Below are 16,009 nucleotides of genomic sequence, written 5' to 3' on the forward strand. Positions count from 1 at the left end.
ATTATAACTATTTCTTCTACTTTGTTGTAAAGCAATTTGAGCTACACTTCTGTATGAATATGAATAAATGTGGGTATGTGTGAGGGTGACAACAACCTGTTGTCCTCTCCAGGCTTTAGGTGCCTTGCACTGAATGTTGCTGGGATTGCTCATGGTGACAACACGTATGCCTATTTTGTATTGGCAATTTCAACATTTACTTAGGCAAATTCCCTGGTTGTATAGATACAAAAAAGTGTTACAAATGTATATAATTAAGATATGAACTGATTTCAGGGTGTGATGTACAGACAGATAAAAAGAAGAGGTGCATCACATACTTCAGGGCCAGATTTTCTCCCACGGTATATCTCCTAAGCTGTATTGCTGAGGTTTAGATTGTTCCAAATACTTTGCGCAAGCACCAGAACCTCAGATTAAATTTCCCACTACAGTCGCTGTGACGAGTCTCAATATGACTCAACTGTCAGCTTCCTGGTTTGAAGATCTTTCAACCTGACGTGATAAATAATTATTAATTTAAAAAAATCCTTTGCATGTTTTCATTTGAGACGTAGCAGTACACATATGAAAGACTGGCGTACAAGATGCATGTCCTATTGAAATGTTTCTGGATTTTCCTACAGAACTTTCTCCAAGGTAAGATTTAAGCTTCACAAGAATTTTGAGTGCAGGTATCCCACTATAGAGGCTGGTAGCTTTGAACCATAATATAAAAGGCAAGGTAAATGACAATAATCTTGATAACTTGGAGTTATAGCTTTATTAAATGATAGGGCTTTGCCTGTCAGACTTTACATTATATACAAATAAGAGCAGCTTGAAATTACTGTTAAGTTCATTTAAGTGAAAAGGTAAAGCTTTACCTGTTAGGCCATGATTCCTTAAGTTTGTTTATCAAATAAACTGAAAAATGTGCTCCATAGTTTGATCAAATTTATATAGCAATTAAAGTTTAAAAAACAATGAATATGGTAAGCAGCTCTAAAGAAGTAAATTGGTAATACCTCCCACAGTATTATGTGAGATGTTCTGTAATGCCTTCATCTGTATCTGTGCAGGGGTGAGTGACAGTTTCAGATTTAATGTCTCTACAAATGCCAAACTTAAGAAATGACAACCATAGTTATACTTTCCATGGAAATCAATCTCATTTGAAATAGATCATCAGAGTTTGTAATTGTTTTCTATTTAGATTTTAGTAACCATTGTGATAGGAGAGGGCCCCTATGATGGCCCTTCACGCTCAGAATAATCACACAAGGGGTTACAAAATATCTACAGTGAGTTTGAACACAAGGACAACACAAATTACATGTGATTAGGCTGAACTGAGCAAGTTTTCAGCCTATCTGGTCCTGGCTTAAATACTTGTATACTTAGCTAACATTTCTCCCATCACTTTGTTGAATCTGGACCTCTACCACCCACTAGTTGAGCATTCATCCCAGTCTCTTCTCAACTCTGCACTCCAGCATTACACTCCTTGCCAAGGTCACTTGCAGGTAAGCCTCTGAATCAGGTCTATTTCATCCAGGGACATCAGGCTAAATCTCTTGTCTCCTTGCAACTCTGAGTCTTCTATTTGTTTTAAAGTGCCAGGTATCCAAGACAGCACCCCAGCTGTCTGCACTCATTGATGGATTTCATGGTCACACATGTTTTCTGCTGGGACACTGTACAATCTAAGAGCCACCAGCTTTGGTGTTGTCAACTTTGGTGTTTCCTTCTAGGCTTGACTTTCAACAATAAAAGAGTCAGTCATGCTTTCCGGTATCTTGGATGCCCTAATGTCCTTGGAGGGAAGGGTGTGGTGGGGCATTACAGATATTTGGTTTTACTAAAATAACTGAAATGAGAGCCTATACAGATACATCAGAATGAGAAATAGAACAATTTTTGTTCTTCTAATGATCACATGATCATTGATTACAATGCCAAAGAAGGGGCCTCAGTTGTCTCAAAATCTTGCATATTGTAATCGGTTCAGTTAGCCAATAAAAGGTGTCATTTTGCTTGACTTCTCATTGCATCCTCTGTGATAAATATTGTGTGTAGTTCTTCTTTTGCTTATGGTAGTGAAGGTTAGTTACATTGTAGTGGGGAGCCACAACAGCTCATCATGACTGCTCTGGACACTTATACACATATCCTACATTTAAACGCAGCTTACAGTTTATATTCACAACCAGCCCAATGTGTACATATTTAGGCTATGGGAAAACTAAAAACTAAACTAAACTAAAAAAAATAATGCAAGAAAACACCAGAAAATGGGAGAATATGAGGGCAGTTTCCAGCTCAAGAATGAAATTCAACTGTCTCAGTTATATAGAGCCATTCATGTATGTATGTCTGTACAGTGTGTTTGTAAGCATGCATGTGTGTATACATATATAAATATATATATATATTATTTATATATACTGTATATATAAATGAATACTTTTTTCAATATCATCACTTGTGCATGCCAGTAATGCTGCATTAATGTTGAACATTCAGAACCTTTTAATGTTGAACTTTTCAGAACCTACATCACATTGCTTTGAACATTTACAGCTGCGTCAAATCCTTGTCCAATGATTTAGGATTTCATATTTCAAATTAACTTGGTGGCCCAAGACAGTATTAGGTAAGGATACCAAGATGAACAAGAGACAGAAAGGAGACAAAAGTGGATAATGCTTTTTCCTGGTGCTGGGGCAAGTTGGCAGAGATGTTTTATCCTCTTCTAATAAAGAAAGTGAGGCCAGGTTGGGAATGTCAGAATTGGAAAGTTCTCCTGTTTGGTAAAGGAACATACATGGCTTTGCCCCCTCAGACAGAGCAGGCAATTAAGAGGATGCCATGGAGATGTGTCCTCATGTGGTTAACTGACAGTGTGGGGTTGCAAGGGCACCAGGGGCCACTAGACAAATTTCTAGCTGAGCAAAGATAGGATAGTCTCTTACTCTTGAAATGACTCCAACAACTGCAGTCAGAGTCCCCTTAAGTGTTTAGTTGGAAGGTGAGTTGAGATTAATGTTTTATGGCAAGAGGAAGAGAGAGCACAATCTGAAGGGAGAAAAACTGAATTGCGTTTATTATCTCCATGCAATGGCATCTCTCAAGGGGTGAGATACATTGTGCCGCAAGTGACCAGTCAGTTCATGATGGAGAACTGTTGAATGCAGGAAAAAGAGACAAGCTTAAGCCTTATATAATGTTCATATTTCATGCCTTCACAGTGTGATCTGGGTCAGTTTTGAACCGGGCCAAGAATTCCCTCATAATTAATGTCTGTACCAAATTTCGAATTACTGATCTATTTAGAATGCATGAAGAGCCTATCTGTCATTAATAAATTTAGGATTAATCCTCAATTAACATTTCAGAAAGAGTGTATTTTTTAGGTTTTACAACATTCAGTTTTGGAGAAAAACGTCTACTATCACTCAATATTATGTCCTGTTTTACCCAAAAACTGCCATAATGATTTAAATATATTTTATTGAAAGTGAAAATGGCAAGAACATTCTTGAACTGTTGGGATTTATTATATAACCATGTATAACCATTACAACCATTAAACACTTTCCTCACACACTATATCATAAAAAATCCTCATAACAAGCAAGTCAAGTCAAGTTGGGGAGCATGCACTGGTACAGTGTGTTGCCGCATCCACCACACAACGGTTGCCCAATTGGCAACCCCCCAGGAAGACACGTGGTCCAGTCCAAACCTCTGGATATGACCCTCTATTTCTATAACTACCATCTATAATTATCAATATTAATTCATCATTAATTAACACATAAAAATTGTTTATTGCAAACTAGTCTGTGCATTCAAAGCAGTAGTGGGAAACCTTGCATGTATGGGACTTGCACATGTGTTTCTTACGTGTAGCACATTGTCCCTGTTTTGAAGTCCTTCTTGCAGAGCAGAAATTGCATCTCCTTCTGTTCTATCCCTTTTGTGTTGCCTTCTTGTGTGATTTGTTAATCAGGGCCAGGCTGAGATCGCTGCTCTGCTCTTACTAGTGCTGCTGAAGCTGCTGTGTGAGGAAGGTGGTGTCACTTTTGCATGCAAGGAGACACAAGGGCCTTTCCAAACTCCTCGGAAAAAAGATCCTCCTCCAGTTCCTCTTGCTTGCCCTCCAGGTGGGATTCAGCTCACTCCATATGACAAAGTAATTGTATGTCGATATGTCAATGATATTGTGGAATATCACGGTGGTTCTCCTTTTGCAGCTGTATGTGCCTGTTACTTTGTCAAGATTGTCCACTAGTGCTTTGTTGGCATTGTAGTCAAGGATAATGGTTGGTTTTCTGTCCTCCTGAGTGCTGACCTCGGCAGCTTTATGTAATGTGCTCACAAGAATGACATTACTGTTCTTCTTTTGCATATATCAGACAGCTGTGGTATCATGGGAGAAAGCTAACTTAGAAAAAAAGACCTCTCTCCCTCTTTTTGTAATCTGAGCTGGTGGCATATCAGGCTTATTCCACCTCACAGTCGCAACCGCTTTGATTTTCTTCTTCTGGAGTGCCTGACCAAGCTCATGAGAGGTGAAGAAGTTGTCACACGTCACTTTGTGTCCTCTTAGCCCTTCTGTCATCTCTAAAATAACACTCATGTTTTGTTTTCTCTCCAGGCCTCACCCAGGTGCCTTCCCAGTATATACTTGCATATTCCAAGCATATTTTGAATGTGCATGTATATAATGAAGCAGTGATTAATTAATCTAACAATAAAAGGCAATTCTTACCTTCGGACCAGGTTTTCATCCACTATGACCTCAGACCAGGGTTGTACATGAGAGACAGCTGTTCCACCCACTTTTCACAGACATCTCTGATTGCTGCCAGTTTGTCAGTGACACACTGCGCAATTTTTGTCTAACGATAGTCAAATCTGAGCATTGACAATATGGTACAGAACATTTCCACGGACATGGTGGCACAAAATATTGTTTTTTCCAGTCTCAGCATTCTACAGACTATAAGCAGCCTCACCTCAGGACTTGTTCATGCCAGCCAATATTAGAAGGCTCATGTAGGTCAGTCACATCCTTGGTCTTCCATTCTTGACCATACCACTTAATACCCTCCATGCTTGTCATTTCAATGACAATTTTTTCAGTGGCTGGAGGTAAGAAGAGCTGGAATGTTGACAAAATGTTGAATGCATGAGCAGTAGCCAGTCTTGTGGGTCCTGGAAGTGGAAGTAAGAACCAACTGATAGCATTGTTTTTTGACATAACTGTCTCCCTTGCTGCCTCAAAGTCATCTTCACCCTTTCCCTCAGAGTCTTCCATTTTAGAGGGGCTTTAATCAGAGTTTTCCTCCATGTCAACTTCTTGCTCTGAAACATCCTTCTCCAATTCACTGTTTCCTTATCATCTTGGAAGATCAGATCAAGGACCTCTTGCACAGTAAGTCTTGCTGCCAAAACTTCAGTCACTGATATGGCAGCTTACATGCCTTTATAATCTTATGACCCCCCTAACTGCTCTTTTCATCTCTGTTTTAATCTCATTTAGCTCAGTATAAACATATTCTAATTTGTTTATTTTCAGATTATTTTGTTACATTGCAGGGTCTTGTGCTTACAGGTGCAGATCTCGTGTCTGTGCCAAGGCACCCACTGACCTCTGTATGACCTCTGTTCCTTATATGATCACTTCTATGCTGTTTTACTAATTCAGTGTTTCAAAATTTCCTTTTGATCCTTCAAAGAGCAGCATGTGCCTATCTATGTAGGAATCGGGGCAAAAAACAGCATAAAGCATTAAAATATTTTCATTTTTTTGTATTTTGGGTCACTTTTGGAAAAGTCATTACATTTCAGGCTAAAAGAACAACAATTTAGTGTATTTGTACTGCTGTCAAATGTCAAAACAGATCAAATTTGACCCAAACAGCATGTAAAGGTTAAGGATCTGAGTGAAATCAACAAGGGCCAAATTGTAATGTCAGACTGACCCTGTAGAATAGGTCAGAGCATTTCCAAAATGACATGTCTTGAGGAGTGTTCTTGGTATGCCAGTGGTTAGTACCTACCAAAAGTGGTCCAAGGAAGGACAACTGCTGAAACAATGACAGGGTCAAGGGTGCTGTGGGCTTATTGATGTGCATTCCTAGCTGATATGATCACACAGAAGGGCTACTGTGCACAATTTTCTGAAAAACCTAATGCTGGCCATTAGAGAAAGTTTCATTACACACAATGTATGACAGCTTGCTGCATACTTGGCTGCATAGCTGTAGACCAGTCAGAGTTCCCATGATGACACTGTCTACTTTGAAAAGCCCTTACAAGGGTCACATGAGTGTTAAAACTGGACCATGATGCAATGGAAGAAGGTGGCCTGGTCTGATGAATCATGTTTTCTTTTAGATCATGTTGATGGCCAGGTGCATGTGCATTGATTACTTGGGGAAGAGATGGCAGCAGGATGCACTATTGGAAGAAGGCAAGCCAGTGGAGGTAGTGTAATGCTCTGGCCAATGTTCTACTGAGAAGCCTTGGGTCCTGGCATTTCTGTGACATGTACCACCTATGTAAAGATTGTTGAAGACCACATACACCCTTTCTTGGTATACCCTAACAGTAGCGGCCTTTTTCAACAGGATAATGCACCCTACCACACTGTGTTCTGGAATGGTTTGAGGAACATGACAATGAGTTCAAGGCATTGAATTTTCCTCCAGATACCCCAGATCTTAATCTGATGAGCATCTATGGGATGTGTTGGAAAAGCAAGTCCAATCCATGGAGGCCACATCTTGCAACTTATAAAACTTAAAGGGTCTGCTGCTAACATCTTGGTCCCAGATATCAAAGGACACTTTCAGAGGTCCTGTGGAGTCCATGTCTTGATGGGCCAGAGCTGTTTTGGCTGCATGAAGGGGACCTACTGTTGTGGCTGATCGGTGTATGTAAATAAAAACAGGGTGGTATGGTAGCCCCACTTTAGTTAGTACCGTGGCGTCACAACTCTGGTAGTATTAGTAGTAGCCATAGTAGTAGTATTGGGCATGATGCAAGATGTCTCCACTCTTCCTCACCATAGGAGGTTTGGGCTTAATTTCTGCCTGGAATAGCCCTCTGTATACTTTGCCTGTTTTCTCAATTTCTATGTGAGCTTTCTCTGGGGGCTCTATTTCTTCTCCCAAAATCAAAAAGATGTAAAAGTTAAGCCTGTAGCACATGACTTGTAATTGGAGGGGATGTCAAACTTGTTGACTGCAGCTGATGATCTTCTTGCTTGTGGATTAAATGACTAGAAATCACTGGGGATGAGAAATTGGATGGCCTCATGATGACTTTCCAGCAATTTCTCATTTTAAAAATATTGAGAGCTCGCCCATTTTCTAACAACCAATGACGTGCTGCCTGGCTGATCCGGTGCTGTACAAATGCTTTCCAGGTCTGGTGGGTTCAGCCATAATTTCGGCCTTTTTTGCTTTTTTCCGTTCAGTCGTGGTATGTTAGACAGGTTACACTAAGCAGGGGAGCCTCTTTTTTGTCTGTCAGATCCAAAATGCACACATTTCTTATCCCCTGTCACTGCATTATGTGTACATTACAGTACTTCAGGCTGAGTGCTCATTGGTTATCGGCTCTCACATACAGGAATGCGTGTCCCTATGACTTAAGTGAAAATTAAAAAATTAAACTTGTTTGATTTGATTGAGGCAAGTCACAGGCTTGTTGAACCAAGGCACTGAGAATGTCGGGCTACACGACGGGTGGTCACTGGAATGCACTGTGACTCCTCCCAACTCTCTAAGATTATGTAAATGAAGCTTACACAAAAAAATTCAATGGAAAAATCACTTTTGTCACATGACCTTTAGCTGTTAACTCTACATTGACTCCATATGAATGAGTGAGTGTGGATGTGTGTGTGAATGAGCACTTTGATAGTCGAATCATACCTTGCACCTAGTTTTGCTGCCCTTTAGTCCTAAACTGGATTAAATTGATTTAATAATAGATTTATGTGTATCCTTTGTACCAAATACATCTGTGGAGTTTTAGTTTAATTTGATTACCCATAATGGTAATCAATAACCCTTAAACACACTAATGTCAGATTCTGTCTTGAGGTGAGATGTGGTGAAACTGTCACATCTTTCTTAAAAGTTTCCTTAAACTAACATGGATGCTTTTCTGTGGCCCAGAAAGGTAAATGGACAAAAATTTAAATTAGTGGCTCACATGCAATAAGGGGGGAGTCTGCATTAAAAGGTAATATGAGCAAAATACTGGGGAGGGGGTGGCTCACAAAATGCAGACAGGAATTCTGAAAAGGTCAGTAAATGAACTGCTTCTAAGTAACAACTCCAGTTATGCAGTCCTCAATGAATATGAGATGCGATTCCCAGAACTGCTCTCTCCAAAGTGCGCATGAAGGTCACAAAACACTGCATGTTCCCATAATTGGCTTTCTTAATCATCCACTCAAAGCATTTATTACAAAAAGATGTTAATGTTTTTTTTTTGTTTTATAAAGGACTACTTTTTTTTAGTTCACCTTCTTTTTTGGATGCTTACCAGATCATAGATTGTTGGGGTTGGTGATAGGTAAGATTCAAATACAAATTCTTATAAAGCCCTGAATCATTTTGGTAAACACAAGAATGCCCATCACTAAGAAACAGTATTAATAACAAAACACAAGTTTTAGATTCTGGTAGAATTGCACAAATAAGTCAACTTAAGTATAGTGAGCCTGCTGAGCAGGCATCCATAGCCAAATATCCGAACACTGAAGTGAAGGAAAGGACTTCTCTTTGGATTGGATGGTTAAGGTGATTATTGTTGCATTCAGCCCTGGATTGGCAGGGATTTGTAAATACTACAGTGTTGGGGGAGCTTTACTTTTAAAAGTAACTTATTCCATTACTTATTACTTACAGAAATAGTAACTAAATATGTTACACAGTTACTTGTTATGAAACAGTGCATTACTTTTTTTTCTTTTGTATGAAAAACTGCATTTGTTTGTAAATCCTAAACCTATGTTCCTTCACAAAATGGACTACATTTCTTGCACTCAGAAATCAGTCACATCCAAATGTAGGTTAAATATATTTTTTAAATAAGTAGGAACACCAAAATGTCACCAGGGAAACACGGGACATCTACTCACCTCCAATACACAGGATCTGCTTTGTAATTCAAGACGATTATGTCAATTCACAGTTTCATTCTTTATAGGCGTTGTTACACTGAAGGTGAATTCCACCAAATGCTTTTTTCCAGCTACACTACAGCATTGCATGCTGCGGTAAAAAATACTGTGGTTTACCACAGATTCTTATTATGTTTGCTGCAGAAGTTTCCGAATATAGGAAAATATGAAACAACTATTAAATGCATGTCCACACATTTACATAGATAGATAGATTTGTGCGATATGCATATTGCTTCATTCCTCATATAGATAAAGCATTTATGTAAAGTTCATTGCAAAGTTACCTGCACCTTTCACCAATCAAACTGATTTTTTTAAATCATGCAGTACCTAAACAATAAAATTAGATATACTATAAACAAGACTGAAGAACCATCTATGATTTGCATTGTTAATTTTCAGCCTTCATATTATTTAATGTATTTGTTTTCATTGTTTATGCATTTAGAGGTCATGGTTCTGAAGAACAACACTGACATGCACCATCTTGGTTTCTGTTTTTATGGTGTCCATTGACACAGAGATAGACAGCCATCACAGCATTGTTGCTGCCATGTGGCCCAATAACAGTTCAGTTACACAGATAAAAAGGACCTAATCAGCCATCTTCATTTTCACCAATATCTATACTGCAAAAAATTCATATGCAATAACATAACGAGATAAAAAAAAAAACCTTGAAATGGGAGTTGTTTTACTTTTATTTGTCAAAATCTGCCAATAGGGTAAGCAAAATGTACTTGACCAGAATTCTTAAAGTAAACTAAATAGTCATAAGTGCACATTTTCTGATAAGTCAATAATTCATACAATAAGGAAAACAAGATTTAATGGCATAATATAAAAACTTTTCACTTGCTTAGATTTCATTTTTTTCAGTGTAAACATTGTTTCCTTAGGAATACAGTTGGGCTATGTCATGTTTCTTTTACCAGGTTTTTCTTTTTTGTACAAAGTTTCAGGTAATGCGAGTATAGAAACAGGTGTAAGGTGTACATCAGGTAAGCAGATTTGTGTTTTCTATTAATTACAATGATGGTCTGTATGTTAATAAGCACTTATTTATCACAGAGATGGAGAGTGGTGACATGTTTGCATGTTGATTAATATACTGCAGGAAAACACTTCAATATACTCTGTACACATGACAATACTACTCTATATAATTAAAATGTTATTTCTACTACTAATACTACTACTACTGTAATTTTACTGAATACCAGAACATTTCTCTGCTGTATATATACTTCAATGCAATGAAATTCACAATTATTTTAATGGGACATTGTTTTAAATCTTTAAAGGCAAATAAAAGGAAATATTGGACATAGGACTGAATACACTTACAAGGCACTGTGTATGTGTAACACTTGTAATCACCAGCAGGTGGCAGTTTCAAGTAGCTCAAGACCCCAGAATGAATACAATTAGTTTTAATAATATCATTGGTGTTCCCCCAGCCACTAGACAACAATATCGTGAAGCTTCATAAAGATGCTGGTAAGAAGAACATGCGGGAGCACTTGGTGCTACTGAAGGAACCCTGTTAATATGGCCATTGGGTAGTGATTGGGGAACTTGGAAGTGTTTGCCATGAGGTACCTGGAAGTGACAGTTAATCAAGGTCTAAAAGCCACTTACAGCCAGAGGTCCTTTTGAGCTTAGAAATGGGAGGCATGAGTCAACAAGGACTCAGCTGGTGAAAGGGAGGAGGCCAAGGGTAAAGAGGAAGAGTGAATTGTTGAGGAAAGTGAGTAGAAAATAGTGATGTACAATGGGAAAGTGAATCAACCACAGCACAGGGCAGTTAAGAACCTCTTTGCACAGGTAGGCCCTGAGTTTTAGCTGGTGTTGTTTTACTGTTGTACTTATTTCTTCTTTGGGTAATAAATCCATTTGTATTGGTACTGTGGTCACATTTTAGATTAGATTAGATTAGATTAGATTCTAAATATTTTCATTGTACAGGTACAATGAAATGTAGTTTAGTATCAAACTAGAAAGTGCAAACAGCATACTTTTATATATACATACATAAAGTAGTCTACAAGGAAGAATATATAGACATGAACAATGATCAGTAATTACCAATATATTATATGAATAAATATGGATATATGAACTATTTTAGATATACTAATAGATATATGTAATTAGGTGAAAATCAAATAGTCAAAAGTTATTGATATTTAGAAAGGTCAGCTATAGAGTGGAAACGGGTAGTTCGGAAAGATGGTGTTATGAAAAAAACTGTTTCTGAGCCTTTTGGTGTGGGACTGAAGGCATCTATAGTGCCTTCCTGATGAGAGGAGGTTACACAGTCCATGGATGGGGTGTGAGGCATCCTTAATGATGTTGCAGGCCCACCACAGACACTGTGTATGCTGCTGCAGGTCGTCCATAGTCGGCAACAGGATGATGATGATGTTATTTCATATACTGTATATAGTAGCTGTGTAAGCCTGTGCTGTAAAAAAGCTGGGCTCCTAGAAACTATTGAAATCGTCAGAAAAAAACTGAAATGCAGAGTCCCCCTTGTCTATCAGAAAGTAAGCAAGTTTCTCTCCCCTCAGAGGTTTTGTTTTGCTGATGTGCTCGCCTCACTTGTGTATTAGCGGCTAAGCGAGTTTGTCTCCGACTCGTTAACTTGGAGCCGGCTCTTTGAGCTTTATGCTGTAGCCTCGCACTTCCTGGCTTCCTCACACTACCAGTCAGTCAGTGTCAGTGTGTTTATAAAGTATCTGGAAAGTGTTCACATCCTAAGATTTTACCTATAAAGTTGAAACACAGACATGAGCTCACCGCTTCCTGATATTGTAAGAACACACTGTAGTTGTCGTGTCTTTTATCCATAATGTAACAATCATGGCCACTGTGCTTACTGTTTGCACCACAGAATATAGCTGTGTTCAAGATTTTGGTGGATTTACTGGGACTAATCCTGAGGCATTATCAGTAAAGCAGTGAAACAATAAACAGGGCATATTAAAGTGTGATGCTACAGGAAAAACTGAAGCTGGTGATTCAGAGTAAATGCCGAGGACAGCTGTCACGAGGTGCTCAGTGATTGAATTACAATGACTGGCCCAGCTGCTCCCTGCACTCTCTGAACATTCCAGTAGCTATGCTTTGAGATCTCAGATATCTACTTTTCAAGCTAACTCTTGCTCCATCAGAGTATCATTTCAGGGGAAAATGAAATGATGTCTCAATGACTTTCCCACTAGAAGAAAACTATTTTCTGGAAAGTTATGCAGAGATTTTTAAGACCTTCACAAAGTTTGCTCAAGAATGGACGATAAAGTAAACCTAAATATGTTCTTGTTCGTGAGTCTGTTACAAATGGCGTTAGTTCCAAAAGCCTAAATGGTCACTTGAGTTGAAGTAAACTAATAAAACCCCATTAATATAATTCATGGTCATAAAGGGTTGGAGGCAATGTTAGAAGCAACTCTGGACACAGATCTGTCTATCTCAAAGTCCACTCACGTACACAACCACATCTCGCTAGAACAATTTAGAGCCTAAGATCAAAAAGCAAGTCCGTTACCTACAAGCTCTGAATCTCAGAAGAAGACTGATTTTAAAGCAAACATATACAGTATATGGGGTATGACAATTTAATCCACAGAATAAGCCTGTATTTAAAATATGTGTGCCATTTTCGGTAATTGTCACCCCTCATATCTCTCTATTTGGCTCATGCATGGAGTCATGTAGTGCACATGTTTTGTATACACAAGACAAGTTGTGTGGGGTACTGTTTAAAATGTTCTTTCTTAAATCCACAAAGTTTTCAGTTTGATTCCAGTCACTGTGAGACATTGAGATCATCATTTAGTCTGCCTGTGTGCCAAATGTTAAAATATATATATAATTAATGGTACTGTAGCCTGACCTTGTATTTATCCTTAGATAAGGGTGTTACCCAAATATGTCATAATACTATAAAGTGAAAAAGCTCAGATGTGTTTCTAAGTAAATTGCCATAACACTTTGCTGGCTCCTTAGGACATGTCCTCATTAGAGGCCACAACAATCTCAACTTTCTCTTCATAATGTGGAGCAGTAGTAGCTCTACTATGAGGTTTTTCTGAAATTTGCAAGCTTTTCATCAAATCATAGTGACAAGTCAAGTAAAATGACACCTTTTATTGGCTAACTAAAAAATATTTCAATATGCAAGCTTTCGAGGCCTGAGTTGCCTCAAAAGCTTGCATATTGTAATCTTTTTTAGTTAACCAATAAATGATGTAATTTTGCTTGACTTGTCACTACATTCAGAATGGCTAACACGGTACAACACCCTAGTACACCAAAAAATCGCAAGTTAACAGAGAATGTTTATTTTGGTCGATTCTTCCTACAATCCCAATCTTTTACTCAATGCCATAAGCTCCTTATTACATATGAGGATGATGAGTGTCTTGTAACGACTGTCATTGTCAGGTACAAGTCCTGTACGATACTGCCATTTCATCAGTCTCATGATCATCTCTGCACTGACCAGAACAAGGTCCAAGATCCTTGAATACTTCCGCTTGGTCTCTTCACCTGCAGAGAATAAGTCATGACCTCATATTTTCTGCTTCACATCCCATCTACTGTATCACACCTAAGAGTTAAGAGTACATGTGTGCACCAAAGTCAAATACAAAGAAAAGTACAGAGCTGTACATATATATGAAGAGGAAGAAGAAGAATAAGACACATTCTTGAGGGAACATTATGCCTACCTTACATTGATATAATGTAGCGTACATCATGCCTCTACTTCTGAACCGTAATCATATATGTAAATTTCTATGGTCGATGAGCTACTGTGCTTAGTCCATCCTGGATTTGTCTCACACAAGGCTGTCACATCTCTGACACTGCACCTGCCTCCTATATTTTCTTCATGCAGTTGTTGAGTCAACACTCTGGCAGTGCTCATCTGAGCTCAGCCTTGCAAGCTGGTTAATACGACCTCTATGTGAATAAAGCCATAAGCCCTAGCTCCACAGGTGGGCCTCATTCTGCCCATGAGTTAGTGTTGGATCCTTCTTTGTCTGGCTGCTCCCCTTAGATCTGTTTGCCTAGTGGGTAACCCTACCAGCAACACAATGCTCCTGTCAACATACCTCTAAGGATCTCTGGGGCACACAAGCCCCATGCCATGCCAAGAGCATGTGCCTAGGAGCAGTATATACTATATATACCCACTCTACTTCGAGGTACAATTCCTCTGTAAGAATTTGTTAATGATAGGTCTACATTTTTTACACATGCATGGTACTTCACAACAGATGTAGACAAAAAAATCAGTACGCCCATAAATGAAAAAGCCTCAGCTGTTGTTGTAGACATGTGATATCAGCTTTCTGAAAGGGCTGATCATCTCTAAAAATACAGTAACAAAAAAAAAAATCTATGGGACAATGCCAAATTTTGGAAAATCGTAACAAAGGGACTTTATTAAACAGCCCAGCATATTTTGCAGTTCTTTAGATATTTTAGATAATATATTTTGCTATCACCTTAACCTTAGACAACTTATAACATCAAATTAAACGTGATACCTTAAGCTCATTTCTGACAGGTTAAGTGACCTGCTCAGAGGGGTTCACACAGTGAGCTGGTTTAGGAATTCATCTGACAGCTTTGTGCCTTAGTCCTGGTAGTGAGCAATGTGATAGGCCATTTTGAGACATGTGACATACTTGGATGAAATGATATTGTACTCCACAGTATGAGTTTTTAATATGTAATACCAGTTTTTACAAATATCCCAGTAAATAATTCATGGATAAGGATTGATTATCTACTGAAGAAATGTGTTGCAAAATCCAACACGCCATTGAATAAAAGGCTAATGTCAAAGGATTACAAGTTTCACGCTTTAAGAATTGTAAAGCTGGTGTCCTGCATTGCAGAGAACAAAAACAAATAATTCAATGGTGCTTGTTTATGGCTAATCACCACCTGTAATATATGCTGTATAAAATGACTATAAAAACCTTCTTCATAGATATTTATGATTATGAATATATAATATTAAAGGATAAACTCATGTTTGACGTGAAAAGAACTAGAGATGACCATTTTTTGCTGTTCTCTCTTTTTGGGTTACAGTAACACTTTGTCAGGAGTTCAAGATCCTTCACCATCCCTTGCAATTGACCACCCTGGCCGGTGGTAATGTCTCCATTCAGTGTGAGCTTTCTCCACCTGTTCATCCGCCACAACTCATTATCTACTGGCATAGGGGGAATCCAGATGGCCAACCGATGTACCCAATGAGCCACAACGGAGGTGATAAGCGAGTGCAGATCCAAAATGTAAGCGGAAACTCTGTTTGGTTGTGCTTTGTGGACATTACTCTGCAAGATTCTGATGTTTACTTCTGCAGTTTTCACGTACCCCAATTAAACAGAAATTTATCAAGTCAAGAAATTCAGCTGAAGGTGCTTGGTAAGTGTATTTGTATTATGACTGATACCATATTCTCACACTCACATTCATATCCTAAACCTACTTAAAGCAATCCTGTTACTGGCAGCAGTGTGTATTAGACAGAAACCAACCATTGATGGGGTGGCGGTGTATTAGAGGGCACACTTGTGTACACACCCAAGCGTACTCATGCCAACTAAACCAGCACACAAGCCTTTAGAGGAGTGATTTTTAACCTTTTTGATCTCATGGCACACATAATCGATTACTAAAATTCTGCAGCACATCAAAAAATGCATTAGATTTTTTGACAATCTCACAAAAAAACAAGTTAAATTTTGATTGACTTACAAAAAAATATATATTAGTAATTACCTACCC

The 16,009-nt window shown here is 38.5% G+C and overlaps 1 protein-coding gene across 1 annotated transcript in view; it reads left to right on the forward strand.

Annotated features, from left to right (window-relative positions):
* Nucleotides 1-480: 480 nt before the first annotated feature.
* LOC120525986 (tyrosine-protein phosphatase non-receptor type substrate 1-like) overlaps nucleotides 481-16,009 on the forward strand; it is a 28,752-nt gene continuing 13,223 nt past the window's right edge. The window contains exons 1-2 of the mRNA XM_039748769.1: nucleotides 481-639; nucleotides 15,308-15,646. Of these exons, the coding sequence (XP_039604703.1) occupies nucleotides 588-639; nucleotides 15,308-15,646 (391 nt within the window). The 5' untranslated portion in view covers nucleotides 481-587. The remainder of the gene's footprint in view (nucleotides 640-15,307; nucleotides 15,647-16,009) is intronic.

The sequence above is a fragment of the Polypterus senegalus genome, chromosome 3, assembly GCF_016835505.1.
Source record: "Polypterus senegalus isolate Bchr_013 chromosome 3, ASM1683550v1, whole genome shotgun sequence".
Lineage (NCBI taxonomy): Eukaryota > Metazoa > Chordata > Cladistia > Polypteriformes > Polypteridae > Polypterus > Polypterus senegalus.